Source organism: Sebastes fasciatus, chromosome 15 (genome assembly GCF_043250625.1).
Source record: "Sebastes fasciatus isolate fSebFas1 chromosome 15, fSebFas1.pri, whole genome shotgun sequence".
In the NCBI taxonomy this organism is placed as follows: domain Eukaryota; kingdom Metazoa; phylum Chordata; class Actinopteri; order Perciformes; family Sebastidae; genus Sebastes; species Sebastes fasciatus.
The window spans coordinates 19654924-19681746 of NC_133809.1; the positions used below are offsets into that span (position 1 = coordinate 19654924).

Sequence of the window (26823 nt, forward strand, 5' to 3'; positions counted from 1 at the left end):
ACAAGAAGTACTTGTGAAAAAATACACTGTACATTCCGTCCCCAGCATCAGTACAGGATAATTACCTCCCTCTCTCTAGTGATTTGTTGCGTCAACGATTTGGAATTAAAACCAATAACTGTGTATTTTGTGATGATACTGAAACTACTGATCATTTATTTTTTCACTGTTTGTATTCTGGAGCTTTATGGCTGGATATACATGACATTGTTTATGGTCTTGTCATGGACAATAAAGAAGAAGACTTTCTGGTGAATAACATTCTCATTCTTGGAAAATTTTATTTGCACAAATCCAAGTATATGAAAGTGAAACCTATAGGTTTAATGTGTTTCATTTTGAGTTTCTTTCTTACATAAAAGCCCTTAAAGTCATGAAAAACAAAAATGCTTTGAAACTACTTAGTATAATAGAAGAATATGAATTACAGGTACAGCCCTTATAGCCCTTAATTGAATGTATTATTATTTTCATGTATAATTTTACATATTTTATCTGTTCTTGTTCTGTATGCACCTTGTCTTTTTACTCTAATGCAATGATCTATGAGCCATGTTTGTAAATTTGAATTTGTTCAATAAAAAATAACGCCCTCTAGCGGCGAGTTTATGACAAAGCAACGTGATGACGTTTCACCTGCGACGCAGCTTGCGACAGCTACGCGCCAGTTTGCAGCAATGTTGTGGTCGCCTGAGTGCAAAGTTAGAGACTGCTGAGTAGTTTAATGACAGCGAGGCGACTCTCTGCGGAAGTTAAGAGCTCACAAAGTAACAGAGGAGCGGGGAGTGCAGCAGCGAGCTTCCTCCTCTTGTCCGACGGCTGTGAGTGTGACGGTACCGGAGGACTGGAGGACAGGAGGACCGGAGGACTGCCATGTAGCCTTCAGCTGCAGAATGAGCCGTCAGCAGCAGCAGCAGCCTCCAGCAGAGAGGACAGACGACCACACGGTGCAGCAGGAGAACGAGCTGGAGGCTCTGGCGTCTATCTTTGGAGATGATTTCCAGGACCTGCGGGACAAGGATCCGTGGAAGGTAGGCTATAGATATTATATATATATATATTATAAGAATGCATGGATACATTATTACTGTTAACTTACCTGTAGTGATTTGAGGTGTCCATTATCTGTGTTTTCAGGTTAAAAGGCCTCCAGAGGTGCACCTCTACCTGCGGCCCAATGGGCTCAACAATGGACAGGAGTGCTATGTGACTGTGGACTTGCAGGTCAAATGTCCACCCACATACCCAGACAGGTGAGTACTGACCCCTGACCTCTGACCTCTGCCCTCTGCCATGTATTCACTATGGCCCAAAATATAAATAAGGAGAGGAAAACATGCACATTCTCAAAATTGTTTGTGGTGCTGGGAGTAGATCCCCTCCAATATGTACTTTGTCAATATATGTACTTTTACATTAAAACTTTAATGTCCTGATGAAGGTCCTTGTTGACTGAAACGTTGACTAATAAAGCAGAGAAAAGTGTGTGCGGGAGCAAGTCATTTTTTTGCCAAAATATAAATAAGAAATATATATATATATATATAACAACAGTGCGAATAATAATAATGCTGAAAAATAGGATCTATGCAAATAATATAAATGCATGCATTTATAAAAAATGCAAGAATAGTGTAAAATAAGAATATCAGTTTAAATGTACTGTATAAATAAATGCAGTGTTAATGCCGGAGTTAATCAGATTATTGCACTAAATTATTGTTCTGTTAAGTTAGTGTTGCACAGTTGAAGATATAATAAATTATGGGGTTATAGCTCCTGATAGGGGTAAACATAATAAATATATGTTGTAATATATACACACACAAACATACATGCATACATACAATATACAACAATTTACAATCTAATGAACATGTCTACAGTTTTCTAGTCTAGACAAGGGTATATTTGATCCTAAATAAAATCTATTTACTTTATGTTGTTGACGTCTGTATGACAATAGTCTTAGCATATATTGAACCTAAAAAGTTTTTTGGTACCAACCAAAATGTGTCTGCAGCACCTATAACCAACACATGTCACATACCAAAAGCTGACACTGAATGATTCATACTCTTGTTTACTTTTTCTTTGATCAGATATAAATCCGAATTTTAGACTATTATATTTAACATAAGGATGCAGTTAATTGCTGTTAATTGCCATGATTGAACTGAACTACCATAATGCATTGTTGTATGGTGATGAAAGCAGCTGTGCAGGTGTTACTCATTAAGGCTTGGTGTGCATGTGACCTTAATTTGGATTTAAATATCATTACTTTGTTAATGAACTGTTATTAAGGTTATTACCCACCACAATTCCTATTCATGCTGTGCATAGGAGCCATTATAGATAATTTGGATAATTTGGGTAATGATAGTTGTGGTCGAACTATTCTTTGCTATGTTTTCCTCACTTAACTGCTAAGTTGATTTAGTAACAAAGGGAAATCATTTCCTTCATAATGTGTAATTATTTGCTGTGGTTCAATATATGCTGTATATTTCCCTATTTCCATATACATATTTGTTTCAGAACCACACCCACCTATCCTTACACACCTTCAATATATGGCAACAATAAAGAAACGGTTCAAGTGGAACGACCAAGTGTGCGATTCAAAGCCTCAACTGAGAAACAGTGACTGTGCCAGTTCTAATCGGACGCCCTGTAGCTTGAAGGAAATGACCCAAAAGCTAAACAACACAACTAAATGAATACTGAGATTTTTCCACTAACTGACTAGCTGACCACATGAGCCCACATGATTGGAAAGAAATGAGAAAGATGCTGCTACAGGCCAAACTGTGGCTTTTAACATTCCAGTTAGTGCTTGATCCAGGCACAATCTAAACAAAGATCCAGTGTGGAGTTGTGAATGTAATCTCAGTGTTTACCAGGGATCATTCACTCTTTGGTAATTTATGTCTTGTTGTTGCACCAACAGGCCCCCGGAGCTGGAGCTGAACAACGCCAAAGGTCTTTCCAACGAAAACATCCAGACTCTTCAGAATGAACTCACCAAACTGGCGGCAGCGCGATGCGGGGAGGTGAGGATGCAAACACATACCCACAGATACAAGTACATACACAGACTGCTTTTAACCAACTTACCTGTCCACCCAGGTGATGATTTACGAGCTGGCGGACTACATCCAGAGCTTCCTGAGCGAGCACAACAAGCCCCCGTCGAGCTCCTTCCACGAGGAGATGCTGAAGAACCACCGAAGGCAGGAAGAGAAACTAGCCCGGGAGGAGCAGCAGAAGATAGACCAGCGGCGCAAGCAGGAGGAGGACACGGTTGGTTAAGAAAAGGGACAAAAAGCAATTCATGCTGGATTCGTTTTATCTGTGGTTTTGCACTGATGTTATTTCTAATTGATTTGTTCGGCCCATTCACAAAGGATCTTGAATTTCCTCTTGTGGGAGCAATAATCTTATCTTTTCTATGTAATTGAAACTAAATCCTTACCACTAATGCTGTGAATAAAATGCAGAAAACCCATCAGCTAATTATTAAATAATAGAAATCCTACACTTGTTATGTAACTGATCTAACTACACATACAAATGCAGAATTAGATACCTCTCTATTGGATTGCTTTTGCTGAAAGACCTCTGAATTTGGGATTTTAAGTACTAAGGATCATGTGACAAACGATGCGCCTTGTTGCTATTTCCTTAAATAACTGAACCCCAACAACTGACAGAAGTTCCAGTTGAACGGGATGTTGACTGCGGTATTTTTCGTTCTTATAGGAAAAAGAGATCATGGCTGTAATCCAAAGAAGAGAGGAGGAGAAGCGAGAAGAAAAGAGGAGAAAGGAGATTGCCAAACAGGTGTCTGTGCTGCAATATTTCTACTGATCTCCACCGAAAAGCGTGCACACTTTACGTTATATTACCTGCAGAAAAATGGAGCAAAAATGGCGTTGTAATTTTCCTTTTTGTGTGGTGTTTATATCACAGGAGCGACTTGATAGCATGGAGCAGCCACCTGCTGCCAACACCTCCCTGTTAGGGAAGAGCCCACCCAGCCCTGAGCTGATAGAGGCAAAGAAAGCAGCCAGTAACCGCCGTCGGACTACCTCGAATACACGCCACAGGTACACAGCAGACCAACCGATGCTCTTCATGTGATAATGCTTAAAGTTGTATCTGTTTTCCAGAGCTGGAAAACGTACTCAGATCTTGTACTTAAGTAAAAGTAGCAATACCACAGTGTGGAAATACTCGGTTACACGCAAAAGACCTACATTCAAATGTTTACTTATATATACTTAAAGTACCAAAAGTAAAAGTACTCATTATGCAGAATAATGTGAATAATATCACTGGATTATTATAATTATTGATGCATTATTATATACAATACTTTATTGTTTCAACTGGTAAAGGTGGAGTTAATCCCGGCTACTTTATATACTTTATCTGCTGGTCAGCTTGGGAATTTTATTTTTGCGGGGGGATCAATAAAGTTTAATCTTAATCTATAACATTACATCATAATTTATTTGTTGATTACATTTTTTACAATTATTCTGAATCTGCAAAGTAACAATTAACTTTTTAAATAAATGTAGTGGAGTAAATGTGCAATATTTGCCTCTGAATTGTTATGGAGTATAAAGTATAAAGTAGCAGAAAATGGAAATACTCAAGTAAAGTACAAGGACCTAAAAAGTGAAGTACAGTACTTGAGTAAATGTATTTTGTAACTTTCCACCGCTGCTGTTTTCCCAGACGTGACACGGTTAATGAAGACAACCCTCGCTCACAAGAGCTCCGTCACTTCTACAGCAGCACTTTTGGAGAACTTGTTGTCCACAGAGGGAAAAGCTTAGGTGAGAGCCGTCTGAGACGATGCAACTAGTCCACTGCAAGAGTCATTTAATCCATTTGAGTAACGAGTTTGTGTCTGTGTTCATGATTCTGACAGGTGCAAGCGAGAGGCTTCGCCGTAACGTCTATTATGGATTTGAGGCGAACTCTGGAGACTTTGCTGTGATCTACGAGTGGTCGCTCCTCTGGAACAAGAAGATGGGCAAGTTCTTCACCAGCCAGGAGAAAGGACGGATTGAGAACTGCAAAAAGCAGGCAAGTAGAGGAGGAAGCAGTTATTATCTTTATGAATTTGGTGGTCAAATGTATTATTTAACTGCTAAACACTTCTGAAATACCATACCATACTTTTGAATTCCTGTGTAGATCCACGGGGCAGAAAACGAGTTCAACTCCCTCCTGCGGCTGGATCACCCAAACTTGGTGCAGTACATGGCGCTGAGCTCCACTGAGAAGGAGGACTGCCTCGTGGTTAACCTGCTGGTGGAGCACGTGGCCGGCATCAACTTGACCCAGAGCCTCATCACAAACACCCCAGTCCCTTTGGATAAACTGTGCCAATACACGGCCCAGCTGCTGGCTGCCCTCGACTACCTTCACTCCAACTCCGTGGTTCACAAACAGCTGGGGGCCTCCAGCGTGCTGGTGGACTACGAGGGCAACATTCGACTGACAGATTACAGTTTATCCAAGAGATTTTCAGATATCTGCAAAGAAGACATTTTTGAGCAAGCCCACGTGCGTTTCTCAGAGGATACGGCGATGCCGACGAAAACGGGCAAAAAGGGGGACATCTGGAACTTGGGGCTGATGCTGCTGGCTCTGAGTCAGGGGAAGGAGACGCAGGAGTATCCAGTGATGGTGCCAGCCAGCCTGCCTCCAGACTTCCAGGATTTCCTCCACAAGTATGTATGGATGGATACATCACCAGCTTTTTAAAGGAGTATACCAGCGTTTCAGCTCATTTACTAGAAATAGTTGATCATCATCAACCTTTGGTGCTGACCATTTAACATAGCTGCACTCTCACTGCAGCTGTTTTTGTTGTCAGAGTCATGTTATTATCACGTGGTAATGCAAATTTATAGGCAGATTGATTTTAAAAAGTCTGAACATTATTATTATAATGACAAAAGCAGAATGTTCATTGAAGTAGAGCGATTATTTTCCTTATCGATTAATCTGCCAGTCGTTTTCACAATTAATTTATTAGTTATTTGATCTATAAAACATCAGGAAACAGTGAAAAATGTCCGTCATATTATTCTAGATCCTAGATAGTTTTACTTGACCGTTAGTCCAAAACCCCCAAATATTTAATTTACTAAAATGTAAGACCAAGAAAAGCAGCAAATCAAATGAGTACTCAATTACGGAAATAGTTGCCAGTTGATTTTCTTTCAATCGACAAATTCCAATTGATTACCTGACTAATCGTTGCAGCTCTACACTGAAAGATATAATGCCAAGTCATGTCTCTATGAGTTGATTGTCATGCCGTACGTACAAACATGAAGGGAAACCAGTGCCTACCTGGAAGGGAGGAAAAAACACATTCAAAACTCTAAAGCTGAGGACCGTGTCATGGAAAATGGTTGGCAGTAATGTGAAGCATATGTAATTTGTTGTAAATAGGCTGAAACCTGGTTTGTTCCTTTAGGTCGTGATGTTTTCTAGGCTGTCTGTCTACTTGCTTTGCTGGCTGTTTGAAAATGGGTTTCACATGAAGTTGTTTTATACACAGGTTTCATTTTCTTTGTTTTTAATATGCAGACCAGCAGCACAACGTGGATTTGTACAGTAGACTAGAGTGTTCCTGTTCTACAGTTGAACCCTCTATTATATCTGTGTCTTTGTCATACTGTAGGTGTGTGTGCCTGAATGATGCTGAACGCTGGACGACCCAGCAGCTTTTAGACCACTCCTTCCTCAAGCCTCCATCGCCTAAAGACCTGCCGCAGCACCAGGAGTCCAGCCCAGAAGGTGATACGCACGTCCACATACATATATGTGGAAATGAGGTGGACAAAATGTTAGAAACACCTTAAAAAATGAATCACAACAAAACTACAAAGTGCAACCAAAGTGTCCTAAAATTGAGTCAACAAACAATTAAACAAACAATTAAATTTGAGATTTCTACGGAAAAACTGAACCATACAATCGTTTAGTCTATAAAATGTCAGAACTTGGTGAAAATTGTACATTACGATTAAGCAAAGCGACGTCTTCAAATAGCTTATTTTGTCCCAAAAAAGTGTCTAAAGTGTAAAGAAGAGGGAGCTGATCCCACCCCCAAATTTGTGATGTCATACTGTTCAACTCCAACAAGACAGTCCAATAGTTGGTCACGTTTTGTTGCCTCCGCGCCGGCGACAGCCGTGGCCGAATGCATCATGTTTCAGGTTGTTTGTACGTCCGTATCTCCGTCTGGACCATTCTCGTGAAAGTGATAGTTCAGGAACGCTTGGAGGTAATTTCTTCAAATTTGGCACAGACGTCCACTTGGATTCAAGAATGAACTGATTAGATTTTGGTGGTCAAAGGACGAGGTCACTGTGACCTAACAAAACAAGTTTTTGGCCATAACAAAGATAATAAGAATTCATATGCTGATTATGAAAATGTCACATAAATGTCTAACAGGATCAAATGATGAAGTGATGACATTTTGGACAGATATGGAAGTAAACTGCAACTTGACTGGTTGGCGGAGGAATACAACCGTGAGGTAGTAATTCTAGTTTTTCATCATCTCAGATCCTGGCGTGGATTTTGCATCATCAGTCTTCCCCCGGAGTCACATCCTCAATGCTCCGTTCAGCCTCGGGGTGCAGAGGCAGTTCTCTCGCTACTTCAATGAGTTTGAGGAACTCCAGCTTCTTGGAAAGGGAGCCTTTGGTGCTGTGATTAAGGTAGGCTCTTTTTTTTGTACACACCAGCTTTATTGAGAGATGACGTTACACTGGCAAGAAAGCTGACTGCTAATTCTTTGTGTCCACTTTGTCTCTTCCTCTTTCCCTCTACTCCATCTCCAGGTTCAGAACAAGCTAGACGGTTGCTACTATGCTGTGAAGCGCATCCTCGTCAACCCGGCCAGTAAACAGTTCAGACGGATCAAAGGCGAGGTGACGCTGCTCTCGCGCCTCAACCATGAGAATATCGTCCGCTACTACAACGCGTGGATCGAGCGGCATGAGACGCCCTCTGGAGGGATGCTGAGCAACACCGACAGCTCTGAGCCCTGGAGCACTCCCGAAAAGCCTCCTCGGCGCAAAGAGTCTCCGCAGCGCATCAACGAGCTGGGCCTCGCCGACAACGTGGAGGACGCCGCGCCGCCTCTGGCCCTGTCCAGCTCGGTGGAGTGGTCCACCTCCATCGAGAGATCCTCCAGCGCCAAATGTAGCAGGCGCCAGTCGAGCGATGAGGAGGATGATGATGACGATGAAGAAGATGTGTTTGGTGCCTCTTTTTTGTAAGTGTTGTTTTTAGTGGCAGTAAGACTTCCTCCTGCACAAACTCTTGCTACATCATTGTATTTTTTTTCTTTTGTTTTAGGCCATCAGACAGTGACTCAAGTAGTGACATCGTCTTTGACAATGGCGATGAAAGCACAGACGAGATGTCACAGGTTTGAATATTTACACTTCATTAATCATTCACTTGTTAGTGTCTGTCAGTGCAACTAACAGATGTTTCCTCTCGCAGGTCGAGCCGAGCGAAAGGCCGCCGATCGACACATCGGAGAGCACAGACTCAGATCGATCCCTCCTTATAGCACATCACTTGTACATACAAGTAAGCTTCACTGCCGTCATGCACCGCTCTTCACCACTAGAGGTCTCTGCCTCACATCTAATGCACGTTTTCTGTTTCCTGACAGATGGAATACTGTGAAAAGAGCACTTTAAGGGACACAATAGATCACGACCTGCACCAGGACCAGAACCGGTTATGGAGACTCTTCAGGGAAATACTGGACGGCATTGCTTACATCCACGAGCAGGTGTTTATCTGAGTGTTTTAGTTTCCACCCTCCTTTAAAGCTAATAAGCCCATTTGCCACAGAAATGTCCCGTAACCGCAAAGCCATGTGTTTTTCATACTTCAATATCTGTTGCTTTTTGTGTGGTTATAACATAGCAATAGCATAGATGTTAACAAGAGGGAAGCCATGTTTTCAGTTACCCATGACCGAGCAGATCCCTTCATCCATCCTCCTCTCTTTTAGGGCATGATTCACAGGGACTTGAAGCCTGTCAACATCTTCCTCGACTCGCAGGACCACGTGAAGATTGGGGACTTTGGCCTGGCTACAGACCACCCTGCTAATGTGGTATGCATTACCCTGATGTGATATTCAGTTAACAGCTTCACCCTGCTGACAGGCTGCACTGTGGAGGACTTAATGTGAATCATGGAAACTGTTTAGCTGTGTCTCAATGCTTAGCTTAAGGGGAGACAAATCTTCTATAAATCAGGCTATGGATGATATAGAAACAAATGATGTTTTTGCCTGTAGTGTCTCGGCTTGATAGTTAACCAAATAGTAGCTTTCTGTGCATCTCTATAAAATGTATAACTTCAGTGATGAAGATGTTATCAATTTCTAGAGATACTGTTTATCTCTCTCAGGCTGCAGGTAAATTTGAAGTAGAGGAGAGCGGCTCTGCAGTGATGCCCAAACTAGACCCAACAGGTGTGTTTGAAAACATTCACATGGTGTTACTCTGTTTTATCTGATATGCATGTTCTTCTTCCCTGACGCGTTGTGTTGCTATTCTACAGGTAATATGACAGGCATGGTTGGTACTGCGCTCTACGTCAGTCCGGAGGTTCAAGGAAACACCAAAGCCACCTACAACCAAGTACGATTTCTGATTTTTATTGAAATATAGATATCATTTAAGCTTGTGCGATGGCCTCCATGCGACTTTTGTTTGTCCTTGTTCCACTACTGAGTTTTTGAGTGTCTGGTTCTTTCTGTGCTCAGAAAGTTGACCTGTTTAGCCTGGGCATCATCCTGTTTGAGATGTCCTACCGGCCCATGACCACGGGGGCCGAGCGCATCACCGTCCTGAGCCAGCTACGTGTGGTACGTCCATGTTCAGAACTGGAAGCATGTACATGAAGGTAATTTAGGAAGCGTAGGGCTTTGAAACTGACCTCCTCTCTTCATACTGCAGGAGCCAATGATCTTCCCTGAGGACTTTGCTGAGTATGAGCAAGGGACACAGGTGAGGACGCTGAAGTACAACATGTAGATATGAATCTTCCTCCTATGGGTTCCTAATGTAACAATATAATCTGTGTCTCGTCTTTGCATCTGTCAGAGGAAAGTGATAGAGTGGCTGTTGAACCACGACCCGGCCCTGCGGCCCACCGCCCAGGAGCTCCTGAAGAGCGAACTGCTGCCTCCACCACAGATGGAGGAGTCGGAGCTGCATGAGGTGCTGCAGCACACCATGGCCAACATCAACGGCAAGGCCTACCGCACCATGGTGGGCCAGCTGTTCGCCCAGAACACCTCTCCGGTCATGGAATACACCTACGACATAGACCTACACAAGGTATGTGCTACTGCTTTAGTTTTGTTTAGGGCCGCAACTAACGATTATTTTCATTGTTGATTAATCTGTTGATTATTTTCTTGATTAATCAATTATTTTTTTGGTCTATAAAATGTCAGAAAATGGTAAAAATGTCAATCGGTGTTTCCCAAAGCCCAAAATGACGTCCTCAAATGTCTTGTTTTGTCCACGACTCAAAGATATTCAGTTTACTGTCATAGAGGAGTAAAAAAAAACCAGAATATTTATATTTAATAAGCTGGAATCAGAGAATTTTGACTTTTTTTATTTAAAAAATTACTCAAACTGATTAATCGATTATCAAAATAGTTGGCGATTCATTTAATAATTGACAACTAATCGATTAATCATTGCAGCTCTAGTTTTATTTTTCTTACATGTGGCCATATTGTACCAGTTCTGTGCTGGACTCAACATAGGACTGGTACGAGTGTTCGCATTTATTTAATTAATGCATGTGTGGTATATAAGGAATTAAAAACTAAGGAAACATATTAGACATATTTTATACAAAACCAGATTGTAGGTCAGGTGTCTGACATTTGAAAATGTAGGGAATTTATTTAACGTGCAGTTGTCCTTAGAGACATAGGGATGTGTGATTTTGTTTATTTAGGTATAGAAGACTTATATGGATTTTGGTGAATGTAAATGTAAAGCCATGGTAAAAAGGCAGTTTGCTACTCTGCATGTTGTTCCCCTCTCTACCTGGAGATGTCACTGCAAACATATGAATGGCTGCATCGACCCCTCAGCACTACTGCACTCATCTGGTCTGTATAGGCGACCAGCAGAAGGCCTGGCAGTGCTTAATCGATGTCTCCTGATCCCTAACAGAGGCTGTTTGTTTGGTCTCCCTCCAGGGCAGCTTCAGCTTGTACGGTGCCAAATTGCAGCAGCATGTGTACGAAACAATCACCAGGATCTTCAAGAAGCACGGTGAGTACACTACGGCTGTTAGTCTATGAGTCTTAGACTATGAGTCTTGCGTGTGAGTCTTTGTTGACTCTCCACTGCGAACCACTTGGACTCCTGACCCCACTGTAAGCCTGTTTTCGGGACCCCAACATCTGCTCCAGTGAGAGGCAGCTAAACAATAAGTGCACTGTTGGGCAGCGCAGATTCTCTGCAGGTGCTGGTGTTGTGTTTTTGTGAACGCTGCTGCTGATGATGTCCAGCTGTACTTATTTGTTTATGCTCCGTTTGTATCTGCTCTCATGCATCATCTCTTTCAGGGTGAGGGTTATGTTATCTTATGCAGATGTTGCAGTAATACGTGATGTTTGTTCTCAGGTGCGGTGCGTCTCCAGACACCGCTGCTCCTCCCCAGAAACAGGAAGTTGTATGATGGCAGCGAGCTGGCCTGCTTCATGGACCACAGCGGAATGCTGGTTACACTGCCCTACGACCTTCGCGTGAGCTGAACATACACACACGACACGCGCGCATGCCTACATGTCCGCGCTTGCACACAAACACTAATTATACAACTATTAGCATCAGCGCATGCGGACACACACATAGTGTGAGGCTGCAATCAGCAGCCGCCTTCAGATCCTGCTACCTCAGGAAACCCTGAGGACTAAATGGTTGTTTCCACACTGTGATTGATTACAGCGCAGCATGCACTGACTTCACTGCACCTAATGAATCACCTCTCTTTTTTACTTTAGATGGCGTTTTCAAGATTCGTCGCCCGCAATAATATAACGCATCTGAAGAGGTAAAGCTGAATGATTTAACACATTTATGTGCCAATAATCCTTTGTTTATAGCTATAAGCTATATATATATATATGTGTGTGTTACTAACGTATTGTTAACGTATAAATCACAATCACTGTTTCATATGGTATAAAACTGTTTGCAGCTGTACATAAATTTCTTTTTACTTAAAAGATCTTTTATCTTTTGTAGGATGTGTATGTATGTATATGTATGTTTTTGTGATAGGGGTGATATAGTCAATAGCATCTAACAATATTATCTAACAAAAATACAATGAAGGATCATTGTATTTTTGTTGGATAATAATAAGTAAAGTAAAATAGTTAATAGGGGTGGGGGAAATATCTTTGCAGCATAGCATCGCAATATTTTGCGTGGAGATATTGTATCGAAACACAGGCGTCAAGTATCAATAATTTATTATATTCAACCTAAATATATATTAACCCCTCAACAATCTGGCTGCTATTCTGCCTTTCAGAGGTTGTAGCGGGTTTCAGTCTTAAAGCTAGAATGAAGATTAGTTTATGGTGAAGTGAAGTTAAATTTGGGCAAGGAAAAACTGTCAAAAACTGCTATTTTCAAAGGGTTCCCTTGACGTCTGACCTCAAGATATCTCTGAGATGAACAGAGTGAAAACTGTATCTTATTAGATAAAACAGATGTTAACAAACTGCATAATTTGCAATAGAAAAAAGGTAATAAATTGCGGTATATCTTATCGCAATACTCAGCATATTGCAATAAGATCGTATTGTGACTTGAAGTATGGTGATAACATCGTATCGTGGTTCCTCTGGTGATTCCCACCCCTAACAGTTAACATGCAAAACTGACATTAATGTTGAGAATAAACACACAGGTTTATGTCTTTCTCAAGGTACAGCATCGAACGCGTATTCCGCCCCAGGAAGCTTGATCGCGCGCACCCAAGGGAGCTTCTGGAGTGTGCCTTTGACATCATCACCCCCGTCACTAACAGCCTGCTCCCTGAAGCCGAGACCATTTACACCATCTCTGAAATAGTCCAGGAATTCCCCGTGCTCCAGGTTACACACATGAACTACCTGTATTTTCAAATGGTCCAGTGAGCATACAGTTTGTGCCGTGCTGCTGCCTCGCCTTCATTCACATTCAGAGCAGTTTGTTTTTTGGCCTGGACGCATCATTGTTCTTTATTTTCCTACGGATGCTATCAACGCAACCTGTTCCGCTGTTGTTTTTTCCCATTTAACTTCCCACTCACATTCCTGACATACCAAAGTATGTCTAAGCCTGACGGATTTACGGCGTATTTATTATTTGCATAGTAAATCTGTTAAGCGCAGCTATGTCCACTTCCTTCCATGCCTCCCAGTCCAATCCATTTCCTGTCCACACATCCCAGTGTCGCGTCGGTCTCCAGCAGCAGCTCTCCTTGCGTGTTTCATGAACCCGGTCGACCCCGGGTCTGGCCTCTGGTTCATCCCTCATAGATCCTGTTTCTGATCCTCTACACCACCCTGCTCTTTGTGTGAAAGCTTTTAAGAATACGTGAGTCAGACGGAATGAGAGGGCAGCCGGACACAACAGTCATTATTCACTGAGGCGTTCGTTGTACAGTAGGGATCTTGGTTTTGACTGTAATTGCAGCTGAGAGGGTTAAAGGTGTGTTTTGTGACCGCAGGAAAGGAACTATAACATTTACCTGAACCACACCAGCTTGCTGAAGGCCATCCTCCTCCACAGCGGAGTCCCCGAGGACAAACTGAGCCAGGCCTCCACGATACTGTGCGACGCCATGGTCAGTGCAGGTCACACGTGCACCACAGATGTTATTCACAATGCGTGACTGTTGCCGATACGCTGGTATGAACATATATAAATAGTGTTCCTCCCAAATATAGCAGTAGTAACATTCCTGGTCCTTTTTTTCTGTATTTGCCCCCCAAGAGCGAAAAGCTGACCAAACGTGAGGTGGAGGCAAAGTTCTACAACTTCTCACTGTCAACCAGCAGCGTAAGTGTCCACCGGGGCCGCATGAAGCTCCTCCTGTAAAAATAATCAGTCCTGCTGCAGTTCTCACTCGTAAAACATCTCTCCTCTGTTGCGTCCAGTTGCAGACGCTGTTCAAGTACATAGAGCAGAAGGGGAGTCTGCAGGAGCTGGCGCCAATGCTGACATCACTCACCAAACAGAAGACCGCCGTCACCCAGCTGGCCAAGCAGGGCCTCAAGGACCTGGAGGAGCTCACATCGCTGCTGCATAGACTGGGAGTTAAACTGCCGGTGATTTGGATTGTGGGTAAAAGAATGATCTGTCTCAAAGAGGTTTTCTCCCCTTTTTAACGCAGATGTATCCTCTCTATAGGTGGTGGTTAACTTAGGCTTGGTGTACAAGGTGCAGCATCACTCTGGGGTCATCTTCCAGTTCGTGGCATTCATCAGGAAACGCAAGCGTACTGTGCCGGACATAGTGGCTGCTGGAGGGCGCTACGACCACTTGGTAGGTTTTACCTCGATACCACGGCTCCAGCTCCCAATCACTACTGCGCAGACTCTGGCTCCAAATGCCGTCAAAATCTCAAGACGGCAGCTCCCGTATCCGGGATATTTTGCCTTCACTTTTGTACAGTGGGAGGAAGGGGAGACGTGTCGTCCATCTTTATATGCAGTCGATGTCATGACATAAATCTGCAGCTATTATTTAAAAAATGTGTCAAAACGATTTCTTTCCAGACATGAACCATATTTCTTCCATTTCCAAATATAGCTCTTCTGTCTGTACTCCATTAACTCCATATGATGCAGACTACGTGGTACCTTTATGTGCTTTGTTCTATAGATCCTGGAGTTTCGAGGTCCAGCTTCCACAGTGCCGGTGCCCTCTGCAGTGGGGGCCAGTGTGGCCCTGGACAAAGTCTGTCTTGCTATGGCCAACATGGAGGAGCCAGTGAGAGACACACACACACACACACACACACACAACACACACACACACACACACACTGGGATCTGACATTCCTAATTATTGTAATGAAGGAGCAGCAGACAGCTCCATATTTAATGATGCCTTATTACAGCAGTCGGCCGCCACACAGCTACTTTTAGAAACATGTTAATAACTATGATCACTGTGACTCTTGACGCCATGGAGTTATTTTTGGAGGTGCATCATTTTCTATATTTGCAATATTCAGATTGTGAAATGATGTGCCCAGAAAACTGTGTAGATCTGAAGACAGAGTTATTTTTTGCTACAGTTCACTGCATCTTTCAGTATTTGACATTCTCTATTTTTTTTCTCTGTATCAGCCATCAGTGAGCTCCTGCGATGCGCTGGTGGTCCCAGTGGGTCATTCTTCAATGTCCAGAGCCATCAACGTTGTCCAGAAGCTGTGGTCCAACGGCGTCTCTGCAGACATCGCCTATGATGTCTCACAGGTGAGCGGCCTGCCCGCATGTGGAGCTTTCTTGTAAACTCAATGCCAATATGCATTGTGTGTATCCTTGAGGTCTTCCAAAAGTGTTGAATGCATTTCCTTCCTCATAGAGCATTTGCAGTAACATTACCCACCAGATGGTTTGTTACACTGAACCATCAGAGAAGCCGTCATTGAAAACTGTTTGGGAAATGGCAGGCACTTAAAAAAAAAAATGCTTGGCAGGTGATTGGATGAACCACCTGTCAATCAAACTCTTACCGAAGCCAGTCAGGAGAAGAGCAAAAACATCTTTTCCTTCGAGAAAAGTTCATCACGAGAACCAAATATGCCACAAATGCTTGTAAGCTTCTCATATGTTTTAAATGCATTTTCAAGAAAATATTAAATTGAAAATATCAAAAAAGTGCAGACAATCGACATTTAAATAAGCAATAATGCAGTAAAAATGCACAGCAACTCCTTAAAGACTAGTCACGCCAGAGCCATTAAGGCCCAAGCCTGAATACTTCTCAGCTAAAGGAAGCAGAGTCCACTTCTCAATAAGTCACTCCCTCAGTGTTGTTTCCGGACCTGCGAAAGGAAGGAACCTGCAGGAGAGGATATAGCTGGAGCAGCACTGTACATTAAGTTCAAGCAGAAGGATTTCATTGAGTTTAACTAATAATTATACAACTGAGCCACATTTCGGACTTTGCAGATCTCTGAATGGGAATTAGCCGTTGTGTAAAATGGGTGATTTCCTTCTTGTCCTGCAGTAACGTCAGCCCTCCTACAGAGGGCGACACCTGACTTCCGTTCCTGAGGGGAAAAAAGCCCCTCATCTGTCAGCAGCAGACTTATCGTGACAACATCAGAAATAGTAAACATCCCAGAGAATGAGCTGAAAAGACGGCTTACAGGCCATATTGGGACAATACAACAATGTGGAGTCATTTCTGCTATAATCGCCTCAGTCATCTGTTAGACAAGCTTCCAATAAACTTTTATGATAAGCTCTCGTTAGGGGAACAGCCGAGCTGAGATCAGTCCCCTTCAAAGCGAAGTTATTTATCTTCTGGTCCAAAAACCTCCTAATACCATGCCTCTGTCACATTCTTCATGTTTATGTGACAAACTGATCTCAGCCTTGTGTTGGTGTGAACGCCCTCCCTGGCATACCGCTGTGCCCACATTTAAACACTCCTCGGGTGTTTTTGTCCTCCTTTATAACCTATTGTTTTAACTTTCCACTTCTGCAAGTGTTTTGCTTTTAATGGTCCTCATTCTCTTTTGTACTGGCGCAGGACATAAGTGATTGCCCTCCTTCATTTCCACTTAGAAGCAATTAGGAAAGGTTTGGCTGAAAACGAGCAACATTATGTCCAGACAGTGTTTGTGTGTATTTGTTGATTACGTATGCAGGCGGTTGCCTTGACCAGTAGCGACATGTTGAGAACACCTTGTTCAGACCTCCTCACCCATCCCCCCCCCTCCATCCTTCGCTAGACTTTTGTTAACACCTTTCACATGCTGGCCTCTTAACAGGCCCCGAATCTGCAGCTTTAATTCATCCTCAGGAGACGGTTCCACTCTTTTAGCTTTTATTAGCCAAATATGGCAAACCCCCTTCCACATGCGGTCAGCTCAGGCACATGGCCCAGAGCTGCCCGCCGCTGCAATGGCTTACCTTTGGCTTAATTTGTTCTGTCAATGAGAGAGTTGTAAGAAAAGAGGAAGTTTTAGTGCTTACATGATGACGAGGCGAAGCGACACATGCACACGTACACACACACACACACACACAGAAGGGTTTGTTCTGCACCAGCGTTAATCCGGTAGCGGAGCAGCCTGATGAAGGGCTGAAGCTGGTGGGAATTAATTGGGCTGACACAAACATATACATGCATACACACTGTCATGGTTGAATGCATCACCTGAATACACATTGGCTTTGGTCGTGACTCCCAGCACAGCGCACACTCTCGTTCCAAGCAAAACTCCTCTTAAACTGACTGACTGCCGCTATAGAAGAGTTTTTGTGAATCCAGTGTTCCCCCAGAATGAGCTTTCACTTTTTAAACAAAGATTTTCCAACCTAAATGCCAAACTTGACTCATGACTCTTTTAGTAATTAATAGAAGAGAACACTCTGTAAAACTCTTATGACGGCAGCAAGCTTTCAGCAGTCTGCAGTTTTCAGAAATTCAGCTCTGAACGCCTCCCTTTAAACTCAACCCACGCAGGCCCTCTGGCCGGCATCCTCAAGCCCCAACAGTGAAACATGGGGAAAGGTCAGAATCAAGCCATTACAACAAGAATTACTTTTTAAATGCACTCCTGGTTCAGCTGAGTTGCACCCTTTAAATCATCACTCACATTGTGTGTGTTCAGCCTTTTGTCTTTTTGTGTGTTTAGTCTCAGGAGACGTTGATGGAGCACTGCAGGCTGGCTGGCATCAACTGCATGGCCCTGGTCTCTGACAAGGAGGGAAACTATGTGAAGGTAAACCAGCCGTACAGTGCAGCAAAGCATTGTGCAGTATTCATTTACATTTTAAGAAGGCAACGTCTTTTTTTTACTTAAAGGGCCAGTGTGTAACATTTCGGGTGATTTATGAGCAGAAATGGAATATAATATTCATGTTTTCATTAGTGTATAATCACCTGAAACTAAGAATCGTTGTGTTTTCGTTAGCTTAGAATGAGCCCTTCATATCTACATAGGTTGCGGGTTCTCTTCACGGAGTCCGCCATGTTGCTCCTCCATGTTTCTACAGTAGCCTAGAACGGACAAACCAAACACTGACTCTAGCGAGAGCCTTTCACATTTTTACGTGACCTGGAGGCCACCGTCTCTGACACGCTTGCAAAACTGCGATAACGTGAGCCACAGAGTGCAAAACCGTGGTACCGCCAGCCGCCGTCTGACTTCCGAGGTGAACGGCATTACCACAGTTTTGAATTTGGCGGCTCACGTTACAGCAGTCTTGGAAATAGAGGAGTGAGTGGAGGGATACTCTGTTGGTTGCAATCTGCAACCACACCACTAGATGCCGCCAAATCGTACACACAGTCCCTTTAAGAAGACACCTTTTCTGTGAGTAGCATTGCAGATTGTGATGCTTTCCAAGCTGTTTTGATAAGAGAGAATTATGGTAAGGTTGTGTACGTGTTAAAGTCATTTTCTGTGTTCAGGTCAAATCCTTTGAGAAGGACAGACAGTCTGAGAAACGGATTCATGAGTCGGACTTGGTGGACCACATCAATCAGAAATGTCGGAACAAATTCTTGGAGGAGAGAAACATCAGGTAAAAACATTTTGGCTTTAATGTGCTGCTCAGATGTCTGAGTGATGTACAGTAAGGAGTTGTTCTAATATAATGTTGTCCTTGTGCCTCTGCAGAGAGATCTCTGAAAGCATGTCTCAGAACCCCAAAGGATCCCTGCCCAACACCACAGGTCTGATTACCACTTACTCTTTACAGTCAGCCTCTGTATACAGTTAAACTGTCTGTTTGTGGTCTTACAGCAGCATGGAGCAGTCACACCTCTGTCTGTATACAGTTGTGCTCTAACTTCACTAAAGTGCTGCAATAAAAGTGTTATGAACCACAAATATTGTGATCAGTGTGGAGTCAAGGTATGACTGATCCTGGTGTTGCATTTCCACTTCTGGCATTTAACTGATTTGTTACCCAGAGTGACGTATGATTAGTGCAGTAGAGGAGGTAGTGTTACATTTCACACCAACTTCTGGCAGGCACGCAGGTAGCCAACAACTGTTTTACTTAAATTGAATAACAGAAAATCACACCTTAATCTCATATTTATGCATTCCACTCAGATGTTTAACTGTTGGATGTTGGAAATGTAAAAAGCCTTATATTAGGATAAAATGCGGAAACGGTCCTTTTCTCTGTGTCCAGGCTCCTCAGAGCAGCACGGCAGCAGCAGCACCACCAACATGAATGTGAACGTCATCAGCCCGGATAAAGTTTCTTCCAGTGCTAGACGACGCTACGAGACTCAGGTTTGTGTAGCACACACACACACACACACACACACACACACACACACTAACACACACACATTAGTTTTCTGCTTCTCCTGCTACTTGTTCTGATTGGCTTTTTTTTTTATTTCATTACTGAAATCAATGATCGGGTTCTGCCAGATATTCTAATGGGGTTATCTAAAATTAGTCATCAGTGTTTGCCACTCAATCAACACTGGAGTTTGTCTCTGCACCTGCTCATCGAAACATTTCTCTACAGCTCCACAAGTGGGGAAAAACTTAATGATTACTTTAATGAGTACTTTAATTGACTGAGCGTCGCGAGAGAAGTAAACACAGCAATGTTGGCTTAAAAAAGGTTGATTTCTCCCAGTTTCAGTGATTGTTGCTGGTGAAATAATAACCCTTTAAGGTGCAGCTGTTGATTGGAAATTTAATTCAAACTTAAAGTAATAATTTTGGAGATTTTAATTTAAATAAATGTCTGTTTAGTCGCTATCTATCGCCGAATGAGGTAACACAATGGTGATTGAGCCTGGGGCGCACTGATGAAAGCCCTTGCATTTGCAGTAGTACGAACTGGGTGTCTGTGACGACATTCCCGGGAAAGATTGCAAGCGGCGCACAGTTAGTGATGCGTATTCCATCACCCAGCAGTGGTTGGTCCACCAGAGAAGGTAGCAGGGATGTCACGAGAACCGATGCTTCGGTACCAAGTCAATGCCAAAATTAAAAAAATGTGACGGTACTGACTTGCTCTTAAACTCACGTGTGTGAAGCGGCGTACTGTTTTCCCTGCTAGCATTGCGACTAAACAGTTACTATGGTTGAACAAACAAAGAAAAGTTCACATGTGCCAACTGCCAACTGACTGACGTCACTCAGGCGACACCGTTTAGATCTCTGGGAATTGAACTCCAAAAACACACCTTCAATTACTGCTTATGGCCATAAGTGCTGCCAAAGAGAACAAAACGGAGATCCTCGAGATTGTAACTTCAAATAGGTTATTGTTTTTTTTTTTATATAAAGAGAGGTTGTCTCCTCCTCATACCTGCACTCCTCTTTATTTGAAACCTTTATTTGAAGCTCAGTGCAATGCCCAACTGTGTTTTGTAGAGAAACAGCTGAATGTTTTCAGATTATTGGATCATGATAGGGACATCCTGCCGTTCTAAAGCAAACCATGTTCACCCATCAATAAGAAAACCGAGCATTGTCATACCCAGAAAAAAAAGACCTTGTTTAGGAGCAAGTTCTTGCTTGGTCTCCGCCAAGTCCTTACTATGAAATCATAGTAGTCTCTCTGTCAGTGTCTTTATTGGAGAATATGGCGCCTATAACTGTAGGCCAGGACAATGGTTTGCTTATAAAATGACTGCATTTGAAGATGATTTTTTTTCCTGCCGGTTCATTTTGATCATGGGAACAACTATTATTTTCTGCCAACCTTTTCCATTTCTTTCTTCTCTCTCTTTCAGATCCAAACCAGATTACAGAATCTCGGTAGCAATTTGCAGAACAAGAGCAATGACATCGAGGTTCTGGCAGTAAGTCATTTGTTTGTTTACCCCTCCCGATCCCAGCTTCCCCTTTTCTGCTCTCCCACCTTATCTCTTGAGTTCATGTGTGAAATCACAGAGCGAGTAAAGAGCTTTTGATAGCTAAAACCGCAAACATCACCGGCAGCAGCCCTTTTATAGCTGTTTTGCCTCGTGCTAAAATCCCCTGCTGGAGGTTAAGATCGCTGCGAGTCCGATCCAGCCGCTACAGAACAATGAACACTAAACAGAAGGCAGTCACCGTGTCATTTCGGGGGATGTAAATGGCTGCCTTATTGAGTTTATTTGTGGTCGCGTTGGAGATTTATGGCCAGATATTCTCAAAGTAAATCATCCCTGCTTCTCTTATTTAGCATGTCGACGCATATTCCAAATGCATTTGTCATCCCCGCTGGGGTCTGGATTGAATCAACGACGCAACAGTAAATACAAGTTATTGCAACATAATTACCTTGATTCCGGTAAGCAGTTGCACAATCATATAAGTCTGAGTTGTTGCATGTCAGCAGCCTGCTAGTCTATCAGTCAGACTGGAACGCAGCAGTTCTCATTTTCCAATGATAAACCCCATTAGAGCCTTCCTGTGAAAGGGACATGGAGTGCTTTCAGCCCTGGGAGGGCATTGTGAAAGTGGAATTATAAGTAATTTACTGATGTCAGTTGGACTGGATAATCTTGTGTTGAAAGAATTACACAAGCTATCGGGCAACGGTTGCGTATTTTTAGCTCGATTTATGAATACGTTTGTGTAACGAGATAAGGCTCCATTGTGTTTTTTCTTGTGTAACCATGCTTGTTTTGTATCCCGCAGGTGGACCTGCAGAAGGAAACGCTGATCAACTTCCTGTCTCTGGAGGTTGGTTCACTATACTGGCTTCATCCAGACTATTGCAGAGTTAAATGGGAGGGAGGTGGGGAAGTGGAAAGAACAGCCAATAGAGGTCAACATCCCAGACAGGAAGACGGGGATCCCGTCTGCTTCCTTACAGTCCTGATGAGGAGCGGAGTGAGGGAACACCCCTGCCTTTCTCTACAGCCACGGAGATCCGTTTAAGTCCTTTAACAAGGCTCACATATGGGACAGACGCATGCTACAGTTAACAAAACGCAAACTTAAGAGGTGTTAATATTCACATTCCTAACTCCTGACCAAGGCTGCACTCATAAAAAGCCCGGTTCCTCGAAGCAGAGGTTGAAAAAAAAAAATACTTACATTGTGCTAAGAAGCATGAAGAAAGCTGGAAAACTCTCTTAACACCACTGTTATATAAGCAAAAGACTCCACTCCATAAATGAATGGGCCACCTATACAGTCGGCCCCCTCGCAGCACATGTGTCAAAGAAAACATGTTCAGTATATAAAACGCATGACAATACACAGTGGGTCCAGCCAGGCGTGCAGGAAAGGCCTGTTTTAAATACGGCAAATTACCTCAAGTCACACAAAGAGCCGTGGAAATCTATAAACCCGCTGTAGCTTTGTAGCCGTCACTGCCCCGCTGCACTTGACATGCAAAAATATACTCCAAGGCTGCAGATGAAAAACCCCATTCATTCCTCCTTTTCTGTTAGCAAACATGAAGAAACTGTGAGGCCTCGTGTTTTTGTCACTCTTTCCCATTTCGTTGCATTAACCCCTTTTCTTTCTCTTTCTCTTTCTCTTTCTTTCTTTCCAGTTTGATAGCGAAGAGCAGTTCAACAGCAGCGTGAAGACCCTGCTGTCTCGTCTCCCCAAGCAGCGTTACCTGAAGTCCATCTGCGAGGAGATCCACCATTTAAAAATCATGAAAAAGTGAGTTTGGTGCCTTTGGAGTCCTGTACTGTTGAGTTCCTTTTGTTGTTATCGTCAAACGCAAAACAAGTTGTCGCCGCTGTAGAGAATCCTTGTCTCTGATTGGTTGTTTTCCTTTCGACATGTTGAAATCATGCAGATGCCATTAAGAGAACAGGAGAATACAGATGAACATGATTTTTTTTCAGATTATCTGTCTCATGCACTACGGTCAGGATATAATGACAGTTTTATAAAATAACTTTTTATCATATTTGCTAAAAGTTACCAACTGCAGCTTTAATATTCAAGGAACACTAAAGTCAGTAGGATTCATTATCTGGGGACCATGAATGTCTACAACAGTTTGTGCTAATCCATCAAGAAGATGTTGAGATAATTTGCTAGATAAGTGAAAACTTTGACCTCATGGTTGCGCCAGACGAAAAGTCAGGGGATCATTCATTGGCAAAGTTGAGCAATCCTACCAATTCAATAGTTGTTATGACTAAAGACCAAAAATGTTATGCTTCTGGTGGTGCTTGTGGTAAGCTAGGGAATCATGGTAATCCATCCAGTGGGTGTTGAGATATTTGAAACAGGGTCAAAGTGGTGGACCGACCAACATTACATAGAAACTATTTTAAGAAATGCAGAAAAGATTTGAATAAGAGAATGAAAAAACAACCTCAAAACTCCATTTTCACAAGCACAGCCTTGTCTTTAGTGTCAACATGTTTTCCACCTTGAAGAAAAGAAACAGCAGGAACTTGAGACTGTTTAGACATTTTCCGAACAAACAGTTGTTCTCGTCTCAGCAGGAGCCCGAGTGGAAGATGAGCCAGAGACCCCACGACCTGGCCTCACTGCTCACCCCCCACGTGTTTCCATCCACTACTGACTTGTTATTTTTTATTAAAAAGAAACCTGAGGCAAACAGTAGAATATGTTAAAGACCACTTTAAAAAAAAAGGCAGACTTCCTTTTACGGGCAGCTGCCACTCCAAAGCTCCGACCGAGCACCACACACTCCAGGTGTAACAGTGACAGTCGGCCCTTCAAAGGCAGCTGTAATACGGATAACTACTGCCTTGCAGAACATCAAATCCTCAGCTGATCCCATTTCCTGAGGTGAAATCTGGAGAAGGATTTGCCTTGTTTGGTCCTCTGATGTCTGTCTCTTAACACCCAAGTTGATTGACGCTGAGGTTGCAGTACAGGGGGGGGGTTAACTTCACCCATTGCTGTGGTCGTGGACAGAGCGGTTAATATTCACAAGCTTCCCAGCAGAACGTTTTTTTTTTTCAAAGCCCGAGCTAAATCCTCAGTGTTTGAGCTTCTAGTGTTGTGACGCTTGTGCATGCCCATAGAGAGCAACCCTGTGAGGGATTCAGAGGATTTTGTCTTTCATGAATGAGATGCTAACAAAAAAAAAAAAAAATCAAAGCTTCTCTTTCTGCCTTCCCGTTCGCCTCTCCAGAGCAGTTGGTTTTAATTTCCTGTCTGGAAAAAAAAGTCTCTACTGATAAATGAGCGCCACAGAGGCAACAATGGATTTATTCAGCATGTGTTTGTTTAGTTGTTTTGATCGAATGTGGGGCACAGGCAACTGAGGCCAGATGAATGGGCTAAAGGGCTCACGCAGTCACCTGGCTGCAGCAAGACCATAAACTACACTGATCCCAAAGGCTTCCCAGTCTTACAGCTGGTATTTTTCAACCTAACTGACTAATAGGACAACAAGTTCTGAAATTGGTCCAGTATTGAGGTAGAGCGCTGTAGATGGCAGCTTCTCACTGGGTGCAATATGGTGCTATTGGGGCAAGCTGGCACCGTCATTTACGTCCACTAAAAGTGCTTGTTTTTGCCATGACAGGCTCTGATTGTTATTATAAGTGTCTGACTTTATACAAAGAGTCTCGCTCAAGGAGACGTCTTGTTGTGTAATCTGGCGAGGTGTTGAGTTGCTGTAAGATAACGATGGAATAGTGGAATTCATCCATGGTGGAAACGTGAGTGCCAGAAAGAGTTTGTTGTGTTGGAGTACAGAAAGCGTAGCTTAGTGTTATCTAAAAGATTTTCAATGTCATGGCTGAATATTTAGATGATTACCACACTGTGGATGAGGTCTTTAAATTCGATGGTTTTTATTTGAGCCAGAGTATGCGGATATTCAGATTTCACAACGAGACTTCTCCTTGAGCGGGACTTGGACACAATAACAAACAGACCGGATCAATAGAAAGGTAAAAAAAACCATTTTATTTCTCTGCAGGGTCCTTTCCATAATGCTGTCAGATACTTAAAATAACAATCTGAGCCTGTCAGTGGCAAAAACAAGCACTTTTTGTGGACGTAATGTTACATTGACGCTGTTCACTTGCCCTCGCAGCTCGTTTCGCAGCTACCGGTTACAGCGCTTTCTCTCAGTACTGGACCGATTTCAGAAATTGTTGTCCCCATTAGTCAATTAGACACAAAAACATGGGGAAATAGGGTTGAAAAATACGAAAGTTACCATTTAACAAGTCTACAGCCATGCTAGTAGCTCTGTGAGGCTGCACTTTGAGGTAACATGCTGACATATATAAATATTTTAAAGGACGGGTCCATTATTTTGTTTATTTTATACTTTTTTGAGGTTTTTATATCATTCTGTAGCTTCCCTGTTCCTTATGTATTCAAATCCAGTTCCCAAGCCATTCCAAGCCTTCCAGGTTTCTGCATGATGATGTCGCTGCATATACAATATATATACATCCTTATAGTTAATGTATTACATACAGTAAGTCTGCACGCTCCCAGTTTGGAGAAGTAGACCGTACCGGCATGCAAGCTCAGCAATGTACTGCTGTGGACACCACTTTGGTCACCGAAAGTCACACAATAACACAAACAGTCTAACCGGTCAATGCAGCGGTAGACCAGCACTCCTGTGGTCTGTGAGGTAAAATCACTATTTTTGTGAATGGAGTCTGGTCTGGTGGCGAGCATTTCTCATTGGAATGAATAGGTGCAGGTCCAGTATCTAGTTCTTATGATACATCCATGAAATGCACGTACCCTTTAAGTGATAATGGAAATAAGTGGAGTCATTTTGACTTTTTTTTGGAATAGGTGATGTCCATTTCTACACTGAAACCCCCTTTCACACATGCACTGCACTGAGTTGTGGGTCTTTCTTGACGTGGACTCTTGACATGGTTGAATCCTGTGTTATTTTAACCAGACTGACCTCTTTATCTAGAGAAATCTAAGATCTTGGAAGCCCTCCCGGCTAAATTTCATAGTCCTGATTTTGAGATGTCCCATTTGGAAGTTCTCCATAATGTTTTTTTTAATATTCTTTTGAATCTAACTGAGCGATGTCCTCTTGCAGGGTGGCGGTGGTGGTCTTGTACAGCTACAAGGACGACTACTACAAGATCCTTCTCTGAAAGCCAAGAGGTTGGCCCGCTGTGCTTGAGGCTCCGTGGACTCCCAGAGACTATTTTCACCCTCGGACCTACAGATCATGCTTGAAGACTGACAGACTCAAAGCTTTTATTTTTGGAAAGCAAGAGTCCCAGAGACATCATGTTTACCACGTTGAATGGTAATTCAGCTATTTTACCCCAAAAATCCACAACTTTCCCAGAAGTTTCCAATGTTTTGTTGTCTTTCTCAGTGGACAAGAGGTTCACTTGACTTTATTGCCTTAATAGAACCATAGAAGGGCTTTATACTGAAGATTATGTGTCATGAAGATTTTACATTTCTAATCAGCAACCGGATGGATGGTAGGAATAAATCACCTTTTCCCACATGGAGCTGTGGTTTTGTCTGATTTAATTGTACATGTGAGTATTACACATTATCCTTATTGTAACTGATGATTATGAATCCAGTTGTTGCTCAGTTGAGGAG

The 26823-nt window shown here is 42.8% G+C and overlaps 1 protein-coding gene across 1 annotated transcript; it reads left to right on the top strand.

Moving 5' to 3' along the window:
• The first annotated feature begins 667 nt into the window (after positions 1–667).
• Positions 668–26720, top strand: eif2ak4 (eukaryotic translation initiation factor 2 alpha kinase 4). The gene is made up of 39 exons (XM_074661663.1): positions 668–1031; positions 1138–1253; positions 2954–3056; positions 3133–3306; positions 3766–3846; positions 3976–4112; positions 4750–4850; positions 4946–5103; positions 5215–5753; positions 6716–6831; positions 7609–7763; positions 7887–8323; positions 8407–8479; positions 8557–8646; positions 8732–8854; positions 9080–9184; positions 9484–9547; positions 9637–9716; positions 9842–9943; positions 10035–10085; positions 10182–10418; positions 11303–11378; positions 11733–11854; positions 12113–12162; positions 13048–13216; positions 13834–13950; positions 14100–14165; positions 14264–14434; positions 14517–14651; positions 14991–15098; positions 15461–15589; positions 17986–18072; positions 18765–18877; positions 18973–19028; positions 19496–19599; positions 21066–21134; positions 21958–22002; positions 22823–22938; positions 26297–26720. Exons 1-39 carry the CDS (start codon positions 894–896, stop codon positions 26352–26354), a joined length of 4971 nt encoding a protein of 1656 aa, XP_074517764.1. The 5' UTR covers positions 668–893; the 3' UTR covers positions 26355–26720.
• Positions 26721–26823: the final 103 nt, after the last annotated feature.